General features: G+C 50.6%; 1 protein-coding gene across 1 annotated transcript; it reads right to left on the bottom strand.

The window, feature by feature from the left end:
• Positions 1-700: 700 nt before the first annotated feature.
• SP7 (Sp7 transcription factor) lies at positions 701-22789 on the bottom strand. Its single transcript, XM_030558390.1, has 2 exons — positions 22700-22789; positions 701-2579 (listed from the first exon to the last, which is right to left on the bottom strand). The coding sequence occupies exons 1-2, from the start codon at positions 22787-22789 to the stop codon at positions 1302-1304; spliced, it is 1368 nt and encodes a 455-aa protein (XP_030414250.1). The 3' UTR covers positions 701-1301.
• Between the last annotated feature and the right edge of the window lie 1968 nt (positions 22790-24757).

The raw sequence follows: 24757 nt of genomic DNA, 5'->3' as shown, positions 1-24757 counted from the left end.
TCTTTGTTAATAAACCACCCCTTTAACTTTATTCCTGCTCACAGTACACATCCCTGAGACCTCCCAAAGGTCACCTAGCAAAAAATAACACCACGGAAGATCAGACTTTATGACTGAAATTTACAAAAGAGCTCAATTCTTATTTAGGCACTTAAACGTATAGGGCAGGTTGGGTGCTGAGGACTTTACTTATGTGCCTATACCTGTATGGGTGCTGAGCTCCTTTGTTAATCTGGCCTGGATTGTGCATGCTGAAGAACTGGAAATCTGTCCCTGAGCTATTTTTAAAATTCCTGATATTAATAGGGTAAACTAAGGAGAATTTTTTTAAAAAAGGTTTTTAAGAGAGGGAAGGGGGGAATATTCAGGGTTGTTGTATTTTCCCTCCATCATAAAGAAGCAAAAACCAAAAAGAGCCCAAGGCTAAATGCAGGTCAACTTTATCACAGAGGCCCTGTCAAGAGAGACGACTGATTAACAGGGAGCCCCTCGTTAAAAGACGACCCCTCCTGTGTTTTAAACACAAAGGTCTCTTGAATCCCCCCCACCCTGCTCCCTTAACTCATCATCATAATTTAAGACATAAATATAATTCTTACATTTCTAGATTAAATACACTGGGGGAAGGGGAGAGGGGAAGGTGGAAGCTCCTCTTGGTATCTCTGCAGAGTGACTGGTGGCCCTCCTTTGTAAAGTGGGTGGAGGACGACATGGGTTATTTGTATCCTCCCCTGCCCCCTCTGACCTGAGGCCAAAGGTTCTGATGCACCATTTAGGGCCAGATCCTGGTAGGGGCTGAGTTCCAGGGCCCCAATCCATCCATGCACCCGCTGAACACCAAACTCATGAGTAGTCCCATCGGCTTTGCAGGATCAGGTTCCCAGAGCCCAGGATCAAGCCCTCACTGGGTTACCCCAACTGGGAGATGATCCCTCCCACACACAGCTTGGTCAACCTTGAGTAACTTCTCAGGAAGACGGTGCCAGTGGCTTTGTGAGAGATCCCAGCCAGGTAGGACAAAAGGCTCAGTAGGCCTATTCATGGCAAAGAACACAACATGACCTGGGGACTAGGTTCAAATCCCAGCCCCTGCTCCACGTGACTTTGCATCACCGTCATTTAACTCTCCCATGCCTGGGTGGAGCAGAAAGCAGGGGTTCCAAGAGAATCCTGTCCAAGAACCCAGTAGGTGTCTGCATCTGAGCTGCCACTTCCCCCCAGGAAATAAATTATCTCAGTGAGAGGGGGAACTAAACAGGAGGAAGAAGAAGAGGAGGCTGGAGGAGAAGCTCCACCCCAGCTTAGATCTCCAACAAGCTGCTTTGCTCAGGGCTGGTGGTATCTTTGTCGTCGTTGGCGAGCCCGTCCTGCAAGGCCGTGCCTGGAGAGCCACCGCCAGTGGCCGTCTCCTCCCTCTCGGCTTCGCCCTCGGCGGGCTTGGCTGCCCCCATCTCGGTGTGGGTCTTCTGGTGCTTGCTGAGGTGGTCGCTGCGGGTGAACCTCTTGTTGCAGAGCAGGCAGGTGAACTTCTTCTCCCTGGTGTGGGTGCGGACGTGACGCTCCAGCTCGTCTGAGCGGGTGAAGCGCTTGCCACAGAAGAGCCAGTTGCAGACGAAGGGACGCTCTCCTGTGTGCCACCGCAGGTGGGCCTTGAGGTGAGAGGCCTTGCCATAGACCTTCCCGCAGCCTGGGATGTGGCAGCTGTGGATGGGCTTCTTCCGCAGGCTGGCAGCTGAGGCCCCGAGCCGCTCCAACTCCTGGCAGTTGGGGCAATCGCACGTCGAACGACCGGTGGTGCTGCTGAAGGTGCCGCCACGCGGGGCCTTCAGTCCAATCCCACCTTCCATCAGGGAGTTGTTGGCCACGGGCTTGGGCTTGTACATCTCCTGGGACAGCATGTGTTGGCCAGAAGGGAGGAGGTGAGAGGAGGAGGTGATGCCCACGGCCGGGTATGGGGCAGGGTTCAAGGTGGTGAAATCGGAGCTGTAGCTTGGCAGCTGAGGGCTCAGGGATGTCTGGGCCGGCACAGGCTGAAGGGAGCCCTGGAGGCCGTCCGACTGGGGCTGGGCACTCAGCCAGTTGGTATTGGAATGCACGTCCCACCAGGAGGCTGTGGCATTGCTGGAGCTGCTGGAAATCCCAGGATGGATCCCGGCTTTGTACCAGGAGCCGTAAGGGTGCGCCATATCCAAGGAGGTGTAGACGCTGGGAAGGCACTCGGCCGAGGGGTGCCCCTTGGACACTAAAAGGGATGAGGGGTCCTGAGAGCCGGAGGAAGCTGGAAAGGAGTGAGAGAAGGGGCTGTAGTCGTTGCCGTAGGTGGTGGAGGCTTGGGGGCTGGCGGAGGGGGACATCAGCCCGTTCCCACTGGGGAAGGCGGCCGTGTAGGAATCTCCCATGACCTCGGAGCTGCGGAGCTTGGGGCTGGACTGCTCAGCTCCTAGCTGGTACAGCTTCTTCCCCAAAGGGTTCCCCGCTTTCCCAGGCGTGGCCGAATCCCGGATTGGGCTGGAGCCTCCAAATTTATTGCAGGTGGCCGTTAGCATAGCCAAGGGGCTGGAGCCATAGCGAGCGTCTTCCTGCAGGGAGGGAGAAAGGAGGGCAAGGCGTCAGCAAAGGGAGACAGGACCGGCTGATCACGCGCGTTGGCATGGATTCAGTGAGGCCTTCAGCAGCTGGGTTTGTACAGGGCCAGGCTGATTCAGGGGCGTCCTAAGAGCAGGGGCTAGGACATGAAGCAATACAAATGCAGTACTATAGAGAGAGTCTCCCACTGAGAACAATGGAGACTCTCCCCCACCCCACTGAGAACAACAGAGAATCACCCTGCATCCCCAAGATCTGCATTCACCTGACCTACTGCAGTGCCACGTGGGAGTTGTAATTCGGTGCCTCCTGCCCCCATTCTCTATTATGAACTGCCCTCCACAGAGACACTACATCTCCCATGATGCCTTGAGGTCATGGGATTCCCATGATGCATCATAGTAGCTCACAAAGACGACTGAGGTTTTCAATGGGAATTGAGCTAAGCACTCAATTCCCACTGAATTTCAACAGGAATTGGGCAGTTATAGTGTTGTCAACTCTCATGATATTAATCACAAATCACAAGATATTTGCTTTTTATCCTAAAGCCCCAGCTCCTGGAGTCATGTGATTAGGTAGGAATCTCAGATACATCTAAATCCCTTACCCTCCTTTGAAAATCCCAACCTTAGAAAATATATAGTGTGACTCATAGATTCATACATTTTAAGGCCAACATGCATCATTAGATCACCTCCAACCTCCTGTATGTCACAGGCCAGAGAATTTCACCCAGCCCTCTTCATATTGAGCACAATAACTTGCATTTGACTAAAACACAATCCTACAGAGGCAGAGAAAAAATGAAGAGGTAGAAACCAAGGAGAGTCTGTGATGAGGACAGACACAAGGAGACTGCTCCAAGCAGCAGGAGCAAAATGGCATAAGGAGAATGGGGGACAGGAGGCTAATGCTAACTGAGCAGAGGGGCTGAGAACTAGAGTCAGGCAGGTTTTCCCATGTTACGAGAGTTTCTGAGATTTCCAAATGTTTTTCCATTCTGAACCAGGATGAAAAGCTGAAATCTCAAACATTTTTTGGCAAAACAATTACCTGAAAAAATTTCAGATCAGGTCAACTGAAACATTTCATTTTGGTAAGTTTGAAACATTGCAGGTTGATTTTGACCTTTTATTAACCTTTTACTTTTTTTGAAGTATAAATGCACCAACATTTTGAAGTGAAAAGTTGTTTTGAACTGAAAAGCAAAACTTTTCTGTTCAAAAATGTCAATGCTTCTTTTTTCCATTTTTTTTTTCGATTTGGAAGATTTGTCATAATCAATCCTTTCCCATGAGCAGATTTGGTTTTGACAAATCAGCATTTTCTGATGAAAAAACGTTCCCAATCAGCGCTAGTGAAAACAGAAGAAGTGAGATGTGGACAGGGCTCGAATTGGGCAGGTACGTGGCAATACAGCATACTTGTAGCTATCCCAAATTGCCATCCTGCTCTCAAGAATCTTACATTTTCAGTGCAGTTACCATATGTAACTGACACAGCGACATCTGCCTGAATTTGCAGAGAGCCTGAAACAATAGCTGGGTGAGGTGTGAACTCTCTGAATAATATCAGAGGGGTAACCGTGTTAGTCTGGATCTGTAAAAGCAGCAAAGAGTCCTGTGGCACCTTATAGACTAACAGACGTTTTGGAGCATGAGCTTTTGTGGGTGAATTCCCACTTCATCGGATGCATGTAATAATAGTTCTGAGAGGTGTGGGCCAAGCCTATCATGGGAGTGGAACTTGGAAAATTCCCATCAATTTTTCTCTTACTCTCATGTAGCCACTGGATGTCGGGTCAGATATTCAAGGGCTCACCAGAGGTGTCAATCTAAGAGGTGTGACTCCATAATCAGGACCAGATTTCCCATAGAGCTCAGCCCTCAATTTGCACCCGAGCGGCTGAGATCTTTGGTGCCGAAATGGGAGCTGAGATGTCTTGGAAATCTGGTCTAGAAAGTGTGGCAGGATGACTAGGGGTTAATTGGGAACTGGAGCCTAACTGAATGGGGCGGATCTGCTTGTCAGTTTCTTCAGATCTGGGTCTCACCGAGTAGCTTGACTAATTGGCATCACCGTGCCTCGCATCCAGTCCCTGTTCTCGCTCTGGGTGGCGCGGTCCTTCTGATCTTAAAAAACTGCTTCTCGCAAAGAGGGGCTCGGCCAAAGGAACTGATCTGAGCAGCTGCACAAGAGGCTGTGGTTCTGCCCCTAGTCTGGAACGCGACCCCTCTGCTGTTCCAGCCCTGGATTACTCTCCCTGTGCACAGCTCTGCTGATGCCCATCGATCCCTATGGTTTGCTATGGGGCCTTCTGCACACACGCTCCTTAGTCCTGGCTTTCTTCTCCCCACTGCTCTTCCATACCTGGGGCCACCCTCGACACACAGCTCTGCTGGTACAAATCATTGCTTAGTCCAGTCCTGATCCTGAGATAGCTCAGAAGTTAGTAAACAAACCAGAGCTGTCATTTCACTCCTGTGGCCTTACCCAGCCAATCTCCCAGCACGCGCATAGCCTCATGCCTCTGTCCAAGCCCCATTTCAACCATTAGCAAGTTCTACGAATTGACGTTATCCTTGTAAATGAATAACATTCTAGCCAATGTATATTGAGTTTCTGTCGTGTCTTTGACTCCCAAAAGATTCCAAATCGCTTGACACACTTTGCTGCTGCCTAACTTCTGTGTATATCTATGGCTGACTTTACCCCCCCATTAAAATACAGCCACCTCTGGGGTGAGATGTGCCAGGTGTTTACCTACGGACAGAAACACTCATGATAATTTGGGTCAGGAAATGAAAAATACTATGTCCGTTTGAAACTGCAGGTGGAAATTAGGGCAGGAGCTAGCAAAGCAGCTATCACAACAGCTGTTGCTATGCACATGATAAATTAAATATGATTATTATTAATATTGACCTGAGGACCTGACCCAAAATTGGAATCTGAGCAGGACATTAGAGTAACATCTCAGACTTACAGAAAGCGATGTGCTCTGACCATGCAAAGAGTTAATTTTAAGCCATCAGTAGGGTTATTCCTATGCTTGGAGTTGGAAAAGTTCTTAAATCTTGTCAAAATCAGTCTTCATGGCCACCTGCAGTCAGGATCGCTCTTGGATGTCTCATGTGTAATCTGAATCAGAAGGGATGTGTGGTTTGGTTTACATAGTACTCATGGAAGAGTCACTAACAATATAATATATAGAGATATACTTATCTTATGGAACTGGCAGGACCAAGTACTGATTTTGCCCCAGACTCCTAAGTGGCCCCATCAAGGATTGAACTCACAACTCTCAGTTTAGGAGGCCAATGCTCAAACCACTGAGCTATCCCTCCCCCCAGCACTCATGAGTGGACCATGCACCATTTTGGAATGTTCACTACTGTGTGCAATTTCACACCCTGCAATAAGTGTGACTTTTTTTGGAAAAGGGCTATTTTCACATTTATAAAACTATGTGTCTTATAGCTCCCCTAGGAAGCTCTTTGGGAAAGGGACTTTTTGTCTGGTGTTTGTACAGCTCTGAGCACAAGGGGGTCCTGGTCCGTGGCTGGCATTCCCAGATGCTATAACAAATAATACATAACAACAGGTGGCAATGCATTTTGCATGGCGGATGGGGCTCTGAGAGAAGATGAGCTCTTTATGTTTTTGTTTTTGTTTTTACTGGAAAAATTAATGCACCTGACCAAAATTTGCCATGGAAATGGTCCCCTTTCTGGAGTTCAGAACAAAATGTGAAAAGACTTGAAATTCAAGAAGCATTGCATTTTTGTTCCAGATATTTCGCAAACCACTGCTTGTAGCACTGCGGCCAGAGGTGAAATCCAAATCTACTGCAACTGCAAGGAAAATTACCTTTCCCATGACATATAGTAACATACAATCCCAGCTGCCACCCCTCATGGTCTGGGAGGATTTCATTGCCAGTTGTATGTCTGACTCCAATATAGTGGCCTGCTCTGAAACTCTGGTGCTTTTTGGTTTCTGTGCCCCGTCTCTTTATGTTTCTACTGGAGTTGGCTGGAAAATGGAGGGTTTCATGGAAAATTTCAACCTTGTGGGTGAAAAATAAAAATTCAAAAGTTTTCATCCAAAACCCAAACATTATTCAGAAATGTTGCCGTGGTGCCTCATGGGAGTTGTAGTTTCGATGCCTTCTACCCTCTGGGCTGGGCTCCCTGACTGGACTACATCTCCCATGATACACCATACTCACCCTCTTGCTGAGCTGCCACGATGCATCATGGGTGCTGCATAGTTATGGTGTAACATGGGAGATGTTGTCTTGCTGTTGATGGCACAAAGCACCCAAGCTACAACTTCCATAAAGTGCCATTACATCGCTTCCAAATATAAATTTTGGGGGTTGGGTATTTTTTTCAATGAACAGTTGAAAATCTCTGCAGAAAGCAGACACTTTTAGTGAAAATATTTGTTTAATCAAAACCCCAATTTTCTATCTTAAAACAGTTTCAATAGGATATTTTTGAGCAGCCCTAATTTCTACCTTTCTTGTCATTAACAGAACCTAATGAGAAAAAATTGAATAGTCTGAGGAGAGAATTCTGGCTGTTTGCTCAGCCATTTTGTTCTGACTATTGTTGCAGCCTGTCATAGAGGAGCTACACACACAGTGTGCTCTCCAAGCAACTTTACTCTTTAACTTTTCCTGTTGCATTCCCCCCCCCCCCTTAATCTAAAGATACATCACTTTACCCTCAAAGCATCTGGTTGATCCTGATGGATCTGTGCAACACCTTGCTGCAAGACCCAGCATTGCCATGCATGTCATAAAGCTGCATTGTCACAGATAGGCTGCAACCTGCATGAAATCTGGGGAATTTCCTTCACATTGTTCTTTGCATCAAGGTAGCACCTAGAGATTTCAGTGGAGATCAATGCCACATCATGCTACATGTACATAACTTGAACAACAGGGTCTTGATCTCAGTCATGAGTGAGACAGAGAAAGGCAGGATTATTATGCCCATTTTACAGGTGGAGAACTGAGGCACACACCTATTGTGAGTGTTAGGTGTCTGAATACCTTTGATGATCTGGGCCAGAAAGTCTAAGTAACTTGCCCAAGGTCACACACAATCACACCCACCCTCACGTAAATCAGTTTAGCTTTGATTTAGGTTGAGTCAACTGATGCAAGGGGAAAACCGAATTAAGCGTGGGTGAACAACTGAATCTTCTGGGGCTCGGATCAGCTCTCCTCCTGCTGCCTGCAGAGTGAGCACGGTGGCAGCTGTGTGCCCCACTCCGCCGGCTACTGCCACCTCGCTGTGCTGCGTGTGCTGCAGAGTGAACGTGCCGGGAGTCCCAGCTTCTCTCGCTCCATAACACACATGACCCAGCAAGGTGGGGCGGCCGGTGGGCAGGTCAGGGTTGGGTTGGGTGGGTTTGCGTCCAGCCTGGGCTTAAAATTAGGCCTGAGAGGCCTCTACTCTCGAGTTCCAGCTTAGTCACAAAACCACCCTTCTTCTAAGCCCATGTGATGTGACCAAGCCCAGCCCAGGGCTGGAGGCTTGAGAACTCGGGCCCCAATTCAGGAAAGCATTTAAGCACATGCTTAACTAATCCAGCGTTCAAAAAACTCCTGAGTCGGGCCCTCAAAGATCATCATATTTAAGCAAAAAGAAGTGTGATTGATGTTCTTTTTATTGGCTCTCTGGGAGAGGGTTTGGTGGGACGGCCACCTTTTTTCAGCTTTGCTCTGCAGCCACAAGGGCTAGCCACCTCTGGGGCTATTAGCCAGATGGTCAGGGACGCTGCCCCATGCTCCAGGCATCCCTAAGCCTCTGATTGCTGGAAGCTGGGACAACAGGGGGTGGATCACTCGATAATTGCCCTGTTCTGTTAATTCCCTTTGAAGCATCTGGTATTGGCCACTGTTGGAAGACAGGACACTGGGCTAGATGGTCCATTGGTCTGACCCAGTACAGCCGTTCTTATGTTCTTAGTGAGATTCTCGTGCTGCCCCATGACTCCGGGAGCTGGGGCTTGCACTTAAACACTAGGCACTGCCAGACTCATGATAAAATGTCCCGTCATCTGCTTAAGTGGTTTCCTGAATTGGGGCCCGGTGCCAATTTGGGGGAGGGACAGAGACTCTGTTGGAATTGTTAAAACTCATTCAGTAAAACTCTCGTCCTTCCCAACATGCAGAAGCAAGACTATAAATCCAGCTTTGCTGCACTGAATCTCTGCCGTCAGCCCCTTGGCTTCCCCCCACCCCTTGCTAGTCTCATTAGTTTGCTTCTCCGAATGGCTGATTCTCTCCACGCAGAAGCTCACGGCTTCCGAGAGCCTCCTGTTTCCAATCTTGCCTCCCTCTCTTTCTCTCTCTTTTTTTTTTTTATGGCCTTTTAATTGAATTACGTTGTGGCATTTTAAATCCTTCTCTTTCCCTTCCTTAAATGACTTCCTCTTTATTTGCTCCCTTTATGTTTTTAATCTGCTGCTCTGGGAGCTTGGGGCTTTGCCAATTCCGACATGCAATGCATAAAAAAACAGAGCGTATTTCCAGCTCATCACTCAGAGGCTTTGACCCACATGCTAAGCATCTATCTAGATTGTCATCAGAATTTGGAGTGTAAAAACTGGCATTTCCTTCTTCAACATCACAGCTATCCCCTCACCCCTACTGCTGATTTGTAGGAAGAGCTGAAAGACTCTGGAGATGTTTGTAATAGTTTTGCCTAGTTTTGTACATGTGCCACTGCCCTCTGCTGGAGAGAATCACAACTGTTCAGCTATGTGTCCTAAACCCTTTACTGCAAACTGCTGATGGAGATTCTCCTTGAATGCAGGTAGTGGCCCTTTTGGAGCAGAAGAGTTCTGGCTCTACTGTTCCCAAGAATTTTTAGAGGGCCTTAGATTTGTCTGTTATTACAGGAAGGTTGTCAGCTCAGGAATCATATTTTTAAGCACTTTATTTTTCACTATTTGTGGCTTTTAAAAAAAATTATTATGATTATTTCCCTGAGCTATGACTATTTTTATTAGGATTCTGATGTCACCCACAATCTGCTACTCACTTTCCAGACATAACAAGACACAGGCCTTGCATGCTAAAAAAGCTGCACAAACTTAACGAAGAGCCAATTAAATTAAGGCAATGCAAATGCCTAATGCAGACACCCACCCTCACGTAAATCAGTTTAGCTTTGATTTAGGCTGAGTCAACTGATGCAAGGGGAAAACCGAATTAAGTGTGTCTACACTAGCAGTTTGCATTGATGCAAATAGATGGCTTTAAAATCAAGACTGGATGTTTTTCTAAAATATATGCTCTAGTTGAGACAGGAATTATTTCAGGGAAGTCCTATGGCCTGTGTTATACAGGAGGATTCACTAGATGATCACAGTGGTCCTTCATCTATGAATCCATGAAAAAAAAAATAGATCTAAGTTTCGTCTGTCACTTTGTTTCTAATCCATTGCGGTTAGTCAGTTTCAGCTGATCAGTCAACCAGTTTTGTAATGTCCCGGACTTGTCTACACATAGTATGTGTTGTACCAGAGTCATTAAACTGATTCAGTTAAACCAGTGCAAAATCCTGCGTGGACAATCTTATTTCAGATTAAGGGCATCTTATTTTGGTTTCACTTAAACCTGTTCCTAACGGACTTAAACGAAACCACAGTGAGTCTGGTTTAAACTGAAATAAATGTGGCTCTGATTTCGTTCAATCACTGTCATATCACACCTTAAATTAAACTGGAGCGATGCAACACATAGACAAGCCCCTAGAGCGCTCTCAGGGCATGGACACCAGCCAAGAGGAGCCTGCCCCCAAGAGGATCCATCCCCAGGTGTGCTGGGACAGGACGGTGGTTGCTTAGAGTGGATTGCCCATGTAGCGTAGACAGGCTGGACAAATCTCGTAGCAATGCCCCTCGCTGTGGTCTCGGGGCTTTGATTCGAGGGGCAGACCGGGGCATGAGTTTCCAGCATGCTTCCATTCCATGCCAACCCACTGCTGCAGTACCTGAGTGGCGACCCGCTGCCAGGACAACGGGGATTTGCCGTTGGCCGTTGTGACATAGATTCCAGGGGAACATTTTTGACTGGGCATTAAAGGAACTCGCCCCTTCCCAGCAGCACCTAACGTCAAGCCAAATCCGGCCTGAGAGTGTCTCTTTCAGCAGCCTGGGAGGGTCCTGCTGGCTTTGCAATGCAACCACAGCATGGCAGTACCAGGCACTGTGGAGCAATGCACAGGAGCTGGCCCGGGGTGTCCGGCTGTCGACACCACATCGTGCTGCCCCTCGGGCGAGGCGAGAGGACAGGGAGCTGTCTGAGATCCCCCCTCCCCTCCCCACTTCTGGCTGGCAACAGGCATGACCAGATGGAAACATCCAGACCAGAGCCTCAGCTATTCACACAAAACACCCAGGGACTCAGGGATGCGGCTGGGCTGCTCAGTGGGACGTGCCAGACCCCAGGGTTGCTGCCGCCTCAGAGTCTGAGGAAACACGGTGGTGGGGGCAGGTAGAGGGAACAGAATATGCTGGGCCGTGGCTGAGATAGACCTGAGGCATCAGACCAGGCCAAGGGTCCCAGCCCAACTACCCGCCCCCCTGCCGGCCGCTGTCAGGGACAACATGAAACCAGGAGACCAGCAAGGTATCGGCAGCCAGTTGATACCAGCAGCTGAGGGAACTGCTAGCTGGGCTGAGGCCAGAGGCGACCGATCTCTAGGGCTGCCAGGACAGAGAATCCTCAGTGGGAGCTGCTGAGCGTTTATGGAAAACTAGCTCCAGGCACAAGCACGAGTCGGATGTGAACTGTGACCAAGTCAGAATGATTATCATCGTTATTTGTATTTCAGTAGCATAGAGGCTTCAGCCCACATCAGAGTCCGATGGTGCCGGCCGCTGCACAGATACATGGGGAGAGACAGGCCCTGTCCCAGCTGAGATCAGGGTCCCATTGTGCCAGGCGGTGCACAGACACACAGGGAGAGACGGTCCCTGCCCCAGCTGAGATCAGGCCCCTGTTGTGCCAGGTGCTGCAGACACACGGGGAGAGACGGTCCCTGCCCCAGCTGAGACCAGGGCCCTGTTGTGCCAGGTGCTGCACAGACACACAGTGAGACAATCCCTATCCCAGCTCACATTCTAAACAGACAAAGGCAGGAGGGGAAACTGAGGCACAGAGAGCAGCAGTGACTTGCCCAAGTTTAATGGCAGAACCAGGAATAGAATCCAGCTAGGCCAGTGCCCCTTGCCACGAGGCCACAGTGTCTCCTGGAAACCCACTAGCTTTTGCCCTTAGATACTTCCCCATTGGAACAGCTGCTGTAGATGAACTGACCAACCTGCAGAGGTTTTAGACCCAGCATAGGCCATGGCAGTGTCCCCAGCATCCACAGGTGCTAGAACTAAGGGTGCGGGGGGTGCTGCAGCACCCCCTGGCTTGAAGTGGGTTTCCATTATACACAGAGTTTACAGCTTGGTTCAATGGCTTCCAGCCCCCCCGCCAGGGGAGACAAGCCTGGGACTTCAGCATCGACAGGCCTGGCCCTGTCAATCATGGGACTCAGCTGTGCCAGTGGGTTTGGCAACACTGACCCTTGTTCCTTAGGAGTTAAGCTGGGACCCTCCAAACTCATTCCATGCAGGGGCTCCCCAGGGCTGCCCGGGGGGTGGGGGGGGCAAGTGGGGCAATTTGCCCCAGGCCTGGGCCCTGCAGGACCCCCACAAGAATATAGTATTCTATAGTATTCCAACTTTTTTTTAATGGAAGGGGCCCCCAAATTTGCTTTGCCCCAGGCCCCCTGAATCCTCTGGGGCTCCCTTCCCACTGATCTAGGCCACGTTTGAACTGGTGACCTAGCCATCAAATACACCCTAAACCCACCCCCTGTGCCTTCCAGTTATCCCAGCCTGTCATCTATCCTAGTCCATAACTAAGGTCAGGCCTCTGCTCTTATAGGAACACTGCTAGACTATACAAAGCGCTCCTAGTGTGGACACAGTTTACACCAGCAAAGCTGCAATCTCACGGCTAGAACTTACACCCCCGGTCCGTGAGCCAAAGCAAGCAATAACAATAAAAGCACAGCTCTGTCACAGAAACTCCGTCTGCATTTGGGGTTTCTGCCAGCCCAGCTGTATCGTTCGGGTCACACGATTTCACACCTATGACTGGCGCAGTTATGCCGGCAGAAGTCAGGCATGTAGATATGGCCTTTGAGATGCAGGCTCCGGCTCTCCGCTGAGGGGTTTATACCACATCCAGCGCCATATCCCAGCATTAACAGGCTATTAAGAGATAACGGCTAGAGCAGGAATTGTCCCTTCATCTTCACCTGACTTCTCGTGATGCCATTACTATCCCTAGCGCCCTTTGTGCCGGGTCCGAGCTCTGCTTAAATATCGCTGGCTTATGGCCCTTCCATACAGCTTGATGGCATTTCTCTGCTTGTCGATCTGCAATGCGATAGCTTCTGATCACCGCAGCCTGCCCATTCCACAAATTTCAGGGAATATTCCAGGCGTCCATGGGCAGAAACCTGCTGAGTTAGGGGAAATTTGGAGAAAACAAAAGAGGCAAAGGGCGGCTCGTGGCATCAGGTGGGCAAAGCTACTAGCATCCCCTGCCTCTAATTCTCTATAGGTCAAGGAACTGGCTGATTTCAGAAATTAACCCCTTCCAGCATGACAGCAATACCCCTCCTTTCAGCTCTGTCCATTTCCCAATTGAGCTTAAAATGCTGATATCCAGAGAAAGAAATAACTGGGGGAGCACACAGAGATCCTGGCATGGGAGGGAAGGGGGCGGTCACACACAGAGCCCCTCGCCTCTGTAGGGTGACCACATAGCAACTATGAAAAAACGGACAGGGGGTGGGGGGTAACAGGCATCTATATAAGAAAAAGTCCCCAAAAACAGGACATCTGGTCACCCTAGGCCTGGAGGGGAGTTTCAGGGAGCTCCTGGATGACATACAAGGGACTTGTGGGGGAATGGAGAAGCCCCCTGGAGCATGCAATGAATTCAGCTAACAGCAGCAATGAACCATTTGACCCGCCCCCATTATCCTTATTTCACAGATAGGGAAACTGAGGCAGAGAGCAGGAAATGATCAGGTTACACAGCCATTCAACAGCAATGTTAGGAACAGAACCCAGGTAGCCTGGCTCATAACCTTGTGCTTGCCCCCTGCCCTACACATGCAGCCAGCAAGCATTGAATAGTTCCTCAACTTTGACTCAGACTTATTTGCCCCCCCCCACCCCAGCTCTTGTGAGTGTTAATCCCTTTGTTCCCCAGGTGTTGCCCAGTGCTTTTACTTGCAGCCAGTTGGTCTGGCTGGAGTTGTCAGAACAAAAACCCACCACCCACATCTAAGGAAAGCCCCGAATGGGTGCATTGCAAGGGACTGTAGCCACAGGAGGAGTAACTGGAGAATATTACAAAGGGGAACCTTTAGGCTGAATATCAGGAAATTCTTTCTGATGATTGAGTCTGTTCGGCTAGGGAATCTTTTCTCAATGGAGGTAGTAGAAGAACCATCATTTGGGTCTAGAGATGGGCGAACAATCGACTTTTTGGTTCGCAGCAATTCCAAAAAATTGGGTAGGGGGGACGGAATTGGGGATTGGTCCTGCTTTGAGCAGGGGGTTGGACTAGATGATCTCCTGAGGTCCCTTCCAGCCCTGATAGTCTATGATTCTATGAATTAATTTCATTGACCCAAATTTTCAAACTTTTTAGCAAATCGGAAAGTTGCAAAAAATTTCATTTCGGGTCGAACGAAACCTTGTCCCCAACTCCAAACGCAATGTTTCATTTTGGTTTTGAACTCCCCCCACCCTTTTTCAACTAAAAAAATCATATTCAACCTAATATTGAACCAAAAAGTCTGAGGTTTCCTTTCGAAAGCATAGAAACAAAAGGTTCCGACTTTTTCTGAATTGTTTTTAGAGACGTTTTTTCTGACCAGAACCATTTGCAGAAATCGACATAAATTCACAAAATGTTTCAGTTGAATGGAATCTGTGGGGGATTTTTGCCCGGCTTGAATCGGGACATTTCAAGAGAAGGCGCCAGATGGCAGAGAGCTTTTTAACCCAGCAGAGCAAAACGAATGAGATCCAGGGGCTACTAAACATAATCAGCTGAGAAATAAGGTGCAAATTTTTTTGACAGGAAAGGCAATTAAGTATTGGAACAACTTACCAAGGGATGGATTCTGCATCCAAACTGCATTCTAGCTTCACTACAAGACATGAGCTTCCTGCAGGACTCACTAGGTGTCAGTTTCTCTGGGCTGTGTTAGGCAAGAGATTTAACTAGTTGATCAGAATGGTCCCTTCTAGCCAGCACCAGCCTTAAGGGTGGGCGACCGCCCAGGGTGCTGTAGTCAAGAGGCACGAAGCGTGGCAGGCCTGGGGTATGAAGCCGTGGACGGAAGCTCGGGGCAATGGGGGTGTGGGAGGCAGCGAGGCCCAGGGGCAATGCGGGTGGGTGGGGAGCCCAGGGAAGCAGCGGAGGCCAGGAGAGATGGAGAGATGGATGGGGAGGCAGCAGGGGCCAGGGGGGATGGATGGGGGGGGTTGAGGGAAGCAGCAGGGGGATGGGGGGATGGGTGGGGAGACCAGAGAGACAGTGGGGACGGGGGGGGGGGGAATTGAGAGTATCCCAAGGAGGCAGTGGGGGCCAGGGGAAATTGGGGGGAAACCTGAGAGGATCCCAAGGAGGCAGCAGAGCCCAGGGGTGCTGGGGGGATGGATGGGCAGGCAGAAGGGGCTGGGGCAATGGGTGAGGGATTGAGGGAGACAGAGGGGGCCAGGAGCAATGGGGGGGGTGGAGAGCCCAGGAAGCCAGAAGTGATTGGGGGGCAAGCCAGAGGAGGCAGTGGAGGCCAGTGGATCCAAAATACAAGTTCGCCCAAGACGCCATTTTCCCTAAGGCTGGCCCTGCTTGAAAACTAGGCTGGACAAAGGCCTTTGAAGGGAACCAGCCTGTCCTGATTACCCTAGCAAGATGGACTAGGGTTAAGCCATTACAAACCCTTTGCAGGCTTGCATCTGCCCCGAGAACTCTGGGTAAGTACCATTGGCCCCAAGCTTCTGAGGCTTCTCCAGGCTGATTTTTGTTGGTTCCGAATTCTTTCTCTTCTTATTTTTACGCAAGGAACTAGCAGAGCGCCCGCCTGCCTTTGGAAGGATCCTCGCGTATTTCGGCTTATTTGTGAAACAGTTTCTATGGGCACCTACGAAGGCCTTAGACTCAGATACTTTAAGGCCAGAAGGGACTGTCCTGATCATCTAGTCTGACCTGCATGTCACAGGTCACAGAACCTCACCCACCCACTCCTGTAACAGACTCAGAACCTCCGGCTGAGTTACCGACGTTCTCAAATCATGATTTAAAGACTTCAAGATCCGACCTCTCAAGATCTAGCCCATTTTACACATCTTTAGGGCCAAGAATAAGGATCCAACCTGGCTCCCATGAAACTATAATAGGCCTGATTCTAGCATCACCAACCTGGAGGGTTCAAAAACAGTCAGTCAAGCTTTGAAAAAATGCCTGAGATTGGCTTAAAAAACTCATACGCTTTTACAATTAAATAATAAATGGTGGTAAATTCTGGTAAAACGTTTTGATTACATCAGTAATAGGGATGTTTTACTGAGAACCAGCGTCCGGCAGACTGAAGTCACCATGTCATCGCCAGCTGGCACTTCTTGGTGAGATGGCCTGCCTTGGAGATAGAGTCCTCGCACATCATGCCCCGAAGATCAGACGTGAGATTAGGAAGGGACTTTGCCAGCTCTGGACTGGCGGCTAACCTGTGATTAACCTTGTGCACCGCATCAGTAATAACCCTTTAGATACCCAGAATAAATCCATACAACGTGGGCATGCATACCCAGCTCTGCGGCCCTCGCTGTCTGCCTGTAGTGTTGTTTTTCTGAGTTCTGAGCATTTCGGGTTACACTCTGGTCAGTCGCATCTCAAGCTTTTCCTCACAATTACAAGAGTGACTTATTTCTTTGTCTAAAACAATGAGACCAGATGTTCTGGCCTCACCCAGTGACTCCCAGTTCTGGGACTTCCCGAAAAACCACAGCTCGCGAGACTCATGGTAAAATCGCAACAGTGGGGTCCTCATTTACACTAAGGGCTCTTTAAACAGCCACACTGGTGCAAAGGGGGCGCTGGAGTCAATGAGACTCGGCCTGTCGGCGCTTTGCCATTGGCTTAAATCGGAGCCGGATGGGGCTGTATTTGTACAGTCGCATCAGCTAGGGCCTGATCGTAATCCCATTTATACTAATTTCAAGTGGCTGGAACTCCATCCATTTCAGTGGAATTCATTCTGATTTACGCCAGGGGAGGAGAACAAGGACTTTAGATTCTTCCTGTGCTGCCCCCTCACCCCACCGCACCCCGGGCTGGGCGTGTGAGCGAGAACGAATGAACTGGTTTGGGGCTGTGGGGTGAGGGTTTTTTTTGTGGCATGACCCAGGGCAGGGGTTCTCAGACTTCTGTACTGGTGACCCCTTTCACAAAGCAAGCCTCTGAGGGTGACCCCACCCCCCTTATATATTAAAAACACCTTTTTATATATTTCACACCTTTATAAATGCTGGAGGTGAAGCAGGGTTCAGGGTAGAGGCTGACAGCTCGCGACCCTCCATGTAATAAGCTCGCGACCCCCTGAGGGGTCCCGACCCCCAGTTTGAGAACCCCTGACCTACGGTTTATAAAGGGGTGGGTTGGAAGAGAAGGGAGAGTGTTAAAAATAATTAAATGGGGTGTGTGGGGGGGTGTCTGCTTTTGAAGAATAAAGTTGGCTTTTAGGGGGAGCGTGTTTTAAAGAATGGAACTGGGGCATTTGGGGGAGTGTTCGTTAAATATGATTTTTGGGGCATTGTCTGAAAGCTGGGTTTTGGAGGGGGGTTTGAAGTCATGAATGGGGGAGGGGGGTTGTGTGCTTTAAAAACTGCCTGTTGTGGGGGAGTCCGTATGTTTCTCTTAAGAATTCAAACCGGGTTCTTTGTTGAGGGGGGTTTATGTGTTTTATTCCCAGAATGAAATTGGGAGACTGGGGGGGATTAATTGGTTTGGAAGGAGATGGTCTGGAAATTAAATTGGGTTCTGATGGAAAGAAGGCTCTGGCAGGGGGGTGGGATTCCGGGATTTTATTCCAGCTCCGGGAAGGAGTCGTGGTTACAGCAGGGAACCTGAACTCCTGGGTTCCAGCCCTACCTCTGGGGTGCAGCATGGACAGTAATGGAAACGTTGACATCGAAAGACTGTGGCGGCACCAGTGCAGGGCTCTGCTGCCGACGTCTCTGCCCGCTGACTCGGCCAGTTCAGCCATCACAGACAGACGGTTCCCCTTCCAGTGTTGGGAGAGAGAAACTATTCAGCCCAAATTTCTGCCCCTGATCACTGCCCGTTTGCATATCCTTAGTGGCTCCCTGGGCTTTTCCTGGAGTCACAGCTGGAATCGATCTCTGCTGGCAGAGCTAAGGCCCAGGGCCGCCCGGGGGGAGCTAGTGGGGCAATTTGCCCCGGGCCCCGCAGAGGCCCCCAGAAGAATATAGTATTCTATAGTATTGCAACTTTTTTTTAATGGAAGGGGTCCCTGAAATTACTTTGCCCCAGGCCCCCTGAATCCTCTGGGCAGCCCTGCAAGGAACTGGCCCTGGGGAGGTGTTACACACGCCGATGCGGATACACTGCAACAGCGCAAACATGTAAACTACGGTAACACCTATGCACCTATGCAGTCGTGATGGCAGACCCCAGAGACCTCCCAAGCCCACCCTCCTACAGCTTGAGCTAAAGCTCCAGCCTGCACAGCTAGGAGCTGTAAGAGATCCATGTCCTCTGGGGCTCAGGCACAGCGGAGGCCAGGTAGGCAGACCTGTGTGCTCCACATCTGAGGTTTGCATCAGTGTGACGCCACCGCTGTCCTTCCACAGGTGCAACGCTCCCTAGTCCGGACAAGCTCTATGATGGAAACTTGATCTCTCAGCTCCGCGCCACAGGATTGTACCCATCAATGCCTTCCTGAGAGTTAAATAAAGCCAGCCGGCCCGGCAGAACAAGCCGCGTGAAATCCAGTGAGCGGGATACGTGAAACCTAGGGGGTAGACAAATGTGATCCAAGGACCCACCACTAGGAAACCACTATCCCGCTTGCTAATAGTGCGGGAGGAGGGCGGCAGGGGGGTGGGGACAGAGGGCAGCTTTGATGTCCTTCCCTTCCTGGGAAAAAAAAAATCCTTAATGGGTTCTCCCTCTGGCCTCTCCTTCCACCCTTCACAGCCTCCAGTCCTTTGGGGAAGGCAGAAAATCTGGGGTCAGGACACCTGTGTTCTATTCCTGGCTCTGGGAATTAGGGCAGGGGATGGGGAGCCAGAACGCTTGGATTCTCATTCATTACTGCCTTGCCCAGGGGCTATTCGGCACCCCTGAACCAACGGCTGCACCCGGGATGGTGCAGCTAGAATGAATTAATCCCCCCGAGCCCTGATTCCATTCTGGACTCTGCCGCTGACTCTGCCCGTCCTCCAGCAGGTCACTGTTGTGACAAGGGGACTGACCAACACGGCCCAGCCTCCAGGAGAGGGGCCAATGCAGCTTTCGGGCCTCTGCATGAGGGACCCTGGGAAAGGCCTTCGAAACCACCGAAGTAAAGAGATGTTAAGGGGAGCCCCGGTGCATGCTGGGAGCCCCGGTGGCCTTTGTTCGGGAGGCTGGTCTTCATGCGGAGGCGCTTTGCGCCACACCCTGGTGCAGAGCTGCAGCAGCTGTGCCCAAAGGAGCTTGGCCCAAAGGGTCTTTAATACGAGGGAGAAGGAATTTCTTTAATTGGTCCGACTTGCTTGAAATTACTCCCAGCACCCTAAAACGAGAGCAAATTTACCCCCACCTGGAATCTCGGCTGGTTCGAGCTGTGTTCCTAGAAGGGTCAGTTCCACCCTTCCCCCAGCGCACATACAGATCTGCTCCATCAGCATCCAACGTGCAGCTGGCCCAGGTGGGACCGGCCTCAGTGGCGACGCCAAGTCTCGGCCCCTGGCATGCACATGCTCCACGCCCTCCCAGTGCCGCGCGGCACGCCTCGGCGAGGCTGGCTGCAATGCTATGCTTGCCCGCGGTGCCTCTGCCTTTTACAGGACTTGTTTAACTTCCCTGCCAGGCACTGCGGGGAGGTGCGAAAGGGTGATTAACTCTGTTCTACAGGTGGGTAAATGGAGGCAGGGGGAGAGGACGAGATCTGCCCAAGGTCACCCAGCAGGTCAATGGTGGAACCTAGCCCCGTCCACTAAGCACTAGGCAATACTCTCTCCCTGAAGTCTCACTCCCCTGGCTTGATCACCCTCAAGGAATAGAACACAAGTATCCCAGTCTAACCATTCAATTCCCTCCCAGTGCTGGAACAGAACCCAGGGAACCCAGGCCCCTGCTCTAACCACTCAACTCCCTCCCCGAATAGAACCCAGGAGTCCTGGTTCCTACTGCCCAATGGGACACCCACTGCAGAACTGCAATCCCAAGCCCACCTGTGCCAGGATCTGGGAGCAAGCCTTTCTGCCTGCCACCCCTTCCCCTGCCACCCCTGGCTCCCCATGCATGGATGGCAGCTTAGTCAAGCAAGGGGACCAGCACATGCCATGGCCCGGGAAGGCAGCTCTTGTTTTTTTCCAGCTGTAACTTTCCTCAGCCCAGGGCTGTTTTGACGGGGGGGGGGGGGGAGGAAGGGATGGAGCTGACGCTGGGAGGGGATGAGGGGGGGAATTGACTGGGCCAAATTAGAGGCAGCCCCTTTGCTCAACCGTTTCCTCCCCCTCTTGCCCCGGTGAGTCCATCCTGACTGAATCCCTCCTCTCCATAGGAAATATATACCGATTGAATCAAACCTTTGCGAGACAGAGCAGGGAGCAGCCGGGTTAACCAGCCCCAGGCGGACAGACACGGGACTGACCACAGACAGAACAGACCAGTGTCAGCAAAACATCAGGCAGAAGACTCAGGAGCGTGGCAACCCCCTTTGAACCAGCTCCGGGCCCAGCAATGGGCCAAGCTTAGAGACCAAAGGCCAGATTCCTTGGGGATTAGGCACCTAAATACCTTTCAAAACTGTCCCCAAGTATTCTCAACTTACAGCAAAGCCGAGACAGCTAAGGGCGAGCGGCACAGGAGGGATCAGGCACAGAGGGAAACTGAGAGGCTTATATCTGCTTGGAAACAGTGGCCATCTGGGCAAAGACATTTGTGTCTAGGCCACTAGCTGGGATGACCCCCGGCCATCTCCAACTAGCCTCTTGGGAGAGACCATAGCTGGGTTTGCGACAGTCCCATCAACGCACCATGGGCCCAATCCTGGGAAGCCGTGAGCACCCTCTCATACGGTGCCATGCCTCTGCATCGCCACATCCCCGGTGGGGAGTCAATCGGCATCGCTCTGCACAGAGACATCGATGCCGATGGAATGATGCCAACTGGGGGTCTGGCCCCACTGACTCCAAGGGAGTGACGGACGATATACACCCATTGGGGAGGGTTTGCCCCATTGCCCTCAACAGATCAACTCCAGGAGCGGCGCCAGGGTTTTTGGCGCCCTAGGCGGGGGTCCTTCCACGCTCCCGGTCGTTGGCAGCAATTCTGCAGTGGGGGGGTCCTTCCGCGCTCCCGGTCTTCGGGGCACTTCAGCGGCGGGTTCCAGAGTGAGTGAAGGACCTGCCGCAGAATTGCTGACAACGACCCAGAGCGCGGAAGGACCCCCCGCCGCCGAATTGCCACCCTCCCAAATCCTGGCACCCTAGGCGACCGCCTAGGTCACCTAAATGGAAGTGTCGGCCCTGATCGACTCTGATTTAAACCAGCCCAGGTGCTTGCCCTTACTGTTGCCAACTGAGGGCCCTCAGGCCCTTAAAGGACCGATTGCATCCTGCTCTTAGCTAAGCCAGCTGCCTGAAATGCCAAGTGCCCGATGCCAGTAGCTGGGTTCCAAGAAGCTGAAAGCACCATTGCTTTAACAAGATCCATTCCCCCCACTTTCATCTTTTTTTCCCACACTGCCAAGCGGAGAAGGGCAGGGGGGTTAGCGGGGCGCTGGAGAGTTTTAATGTGGAACACGTCCTTATTAACACACCTATCGCCAGCTTTGAATCTCTCACCGCGGCTGAAATTTCAGCTTCAAATGACTTGTTGAGTTGTGGGTTTTTTGAAACGTTCATGCTTCAGGCCGCTTTTATTTTCCATCTCCGATCATTATTTCCTTTTCTTTTCATTAAAACCCCCTCGTTATCTTCTTCCCCCTTCTTCAAAAAACAAAAAGCTGACTTCAAAACCTACCTGACCCCCCTCTTTCAAAAAGAAAAGATTGCCAGCCACTTTTTCACTGCACGATCACTTACGATCATTAAAAAGGATTTGTCTTTTTTCTAAAAAAAAAAATAATAATAATAATCTTAAAAACAACCCTTTAAATAGCAGCTCCGGCCAGTGAAATTTCTGTAGCCAATAACATCTGAAAATAGCCCTGAACTGGGAGTTTGTCCTCAACCGAAACCTAAATATTTGTGACTATAGCAGCCAGGCAGTTGGGTTTCTGAATCTTTCCCAACCTTTGCAATTGCTGCTTGTGAAGGGTGAGGGTGGAGAGGCTAGAAAAAGTTTTCTCTTTAACTTGATTCCCCTCTTCCAACTTCTGCCTTTCATCTAAACCAGGAAAACACCCCTTCAGATTTAAAAACCATACCCTGTGAAATGGGGCACAGTCCTGGGTGGGTTTTGCAGAACTCTATACACACACACACACACACACTCACACAAACTAAACACAGATGACACTGAAATCCAGGGCACCCACAATCAGCACCCAGGCGCTCCCACTCCAGAGTTTAGAGGAAACATCCTTGATCTCTATCCCTGCTCCTTCCTCTTGGCAGATTTCACCCCTTCTTAAGATTGGCTGCCCAGAACTCCCCGCGCCCAGTTCTTACAGCTTCACAATGGATTTGATTTTAGGAAAACCCCCCACCCCTCCCAAAATAAAGAGAAAATGCAAAGAAAGAAAGAAGGGGAGAAAAAAGAGCTTCTTACTTTTTTCAGCTCCTTGGGGTTTAGCTTCCACCTGGCTTGAGAAAACCCAATTGCTGCTAAGTCAGGACTCTCTAAGGCCCCTGAGTGCATGCAGTGGGGAGATTACCTCGAGCGCTGGAGATGCCATCTCCTGTGTGTCCCAGCCTGGGGCGAGTGCGGCAGATTTGGAGGAGAGACAGGGAGAGGGAACTAGTTGATCCGCAGTTAGAAGGGACTGGGGGGGGAAGCGCCTTCCCTTTGCACTAGGATCCACCCTCTAATTACAGCCTAGGAGCCTTTGAGCACCCGCTAGTATCCAATAAACGAGGCGGGGAGGGGGTGGAGTGGGGGGGAAGAAGTCAACATTTTCGGATTGATCCTTGTTTCCTCAGAGGTTAGAAAAGAAAGAAACGGGGGGTGGGGAGGATGGAGGGACAGAAAAGAGGAGAAAAGACTGGAAAAGAACAAATGAAGGAGGAAAGGGAGAGGGGAAGCAAAGAGAGAAACAGGGAGGGGGAAAGAAAAGAACGGAAAAGGGGGAAGGAAGTGGTGGGAGAGGGAAATGGTTGAAGGGAAAGAAAAGAAAGAGAGGAAGGAAAAAAAGGGTGGAAGGGAAAGAGAGAGAGGGAAGCCAACGAAATAATGGCAGGAAAAGAACAGAGAGAGAGAGGCTGGAAGAAAAGGAGAGAAGAGAAACAGAAGGCGCACAAGAAATAAAGGGAGAAGGAGAATGGAGGAAAAGAGGGAAAGAAAAGAAGGAGGGAGAAAAGCAAGTGGAGGAAGAGAGAATGAAACAAAGGAGGAAGTCAGGAAAGGAAGAAGGAACGACAGGAAAGAGAAGGAGGAGAGGAGAGGGACTCTGTAGGGGCTGCAGCCCAGCTGCTCCCCACATCCCTGATGCCCGCTGCTTGGGGTTTGCTGCGGCTTGGCCTCTGCTTTGCTTTCCCAGGGTTTTCAGGGGCTCTGGAGCAGCATCCTTCTCTCCCAGTCAAGCAATGGAAAAGGGGGGAATAGGGAGCCGGGCGACCCTTGGGAGGTTGGGGCTGGGTCTCTCCATCAGGGCACAAGGCAATGCCAGGGGTTTTGGGGGAGGCTGCATCTGCGGGATGGATGACGGCTAACCCTGCAGTCCTCACAACCTCTCCATTACTGCTCAGGCCCAGAAGGTGGGAGTGGGGTAGTCTGTAAACAGACTGAAGGATCAGGCCCAAATGATTCAACACTGATCCTATTTAAGTCCCTAGGAGTTTTGCCATCGACGTCAAAAAGAGCAGGGTCGGGCCCACACGTGGAAACAGACTCCCAGCTCAGGTTCACTCCCACTCCTTTTCCAGGACACGCTCACTGGAGGGCTGATCTGATTCCTACTGGGGAGCGGGGGGAGGCAATCCAGCCTCCTGCCGCCCTCTAGGCAGATGTTTACACAGACCCAAAGTGCTACCCGGATCAATGCAGTGGCCAGTTTGCCCCCACGTTTTGCACTGGGGACACAAGCCGCAGGGCCAAGGTGCTGAGGGCCCCTGAGTGCAGGTGGGACAAAGACAAGGGGTATCACAGTCCGGGGATCTGTCCGGCTGTCAGCCAGAGGATCAAGGAGTGAGGAGGCACGAGGAAGAAAAGGGGACAGGAAGGGAGAGAACTGAGAGGAGAGAGAAAGCAATGACTGTACAAAAGAAAAGAGAAGGGCAGACAAGCCAGGTCAGCAAAGAGAAAAGACACAAAGGAAAAGGAGAGAATGTAAAAGAGAGAGACAGAGAGTAGGACTGGGACAAAGGCGCTGGGAGTGGCTTTAAGTACTGACAGGCCAAGGGGAGGTGTAAATTGCACCGATTTAGTCCCATGTAGAGCCAGAGTCTGATCTGCATTTACCCTGGTGTAAATACGGAGTCAGCAGCCTTGCTCTGCATTTAAACTGGCGTAAAGCTGGACTAAGCGGCACTGCTGTGCATTGCATTTACACTGGGGTGAATCTGGAGGGAGCAGCGGTGCCCTGCATTGACGCTGGGATAAATCTGGAGCAAGCAGCCTTGCTGTGCTTTTACTCAGGTATAAATGAGAGCAGAATCTAGCCGGATTAGA

This window comes from Gopherus evgoodei, chromosome 3, assembly GCF_007399415.2.
Source record: "Gopherus evgoodei ecotype Sinaloan lineage chromosome 3, rGopEvg1_v1.p, whole genome shotgun sequence".
Lineage (NCBI taxonomy): Eukaryota > Metazoa > Chordata > Testudines > Testudinidae > Gopherus > Gopherus evgoodei.
This window is presented reverse-complemented; position numbering and strand designations above follow the sequence as displayed.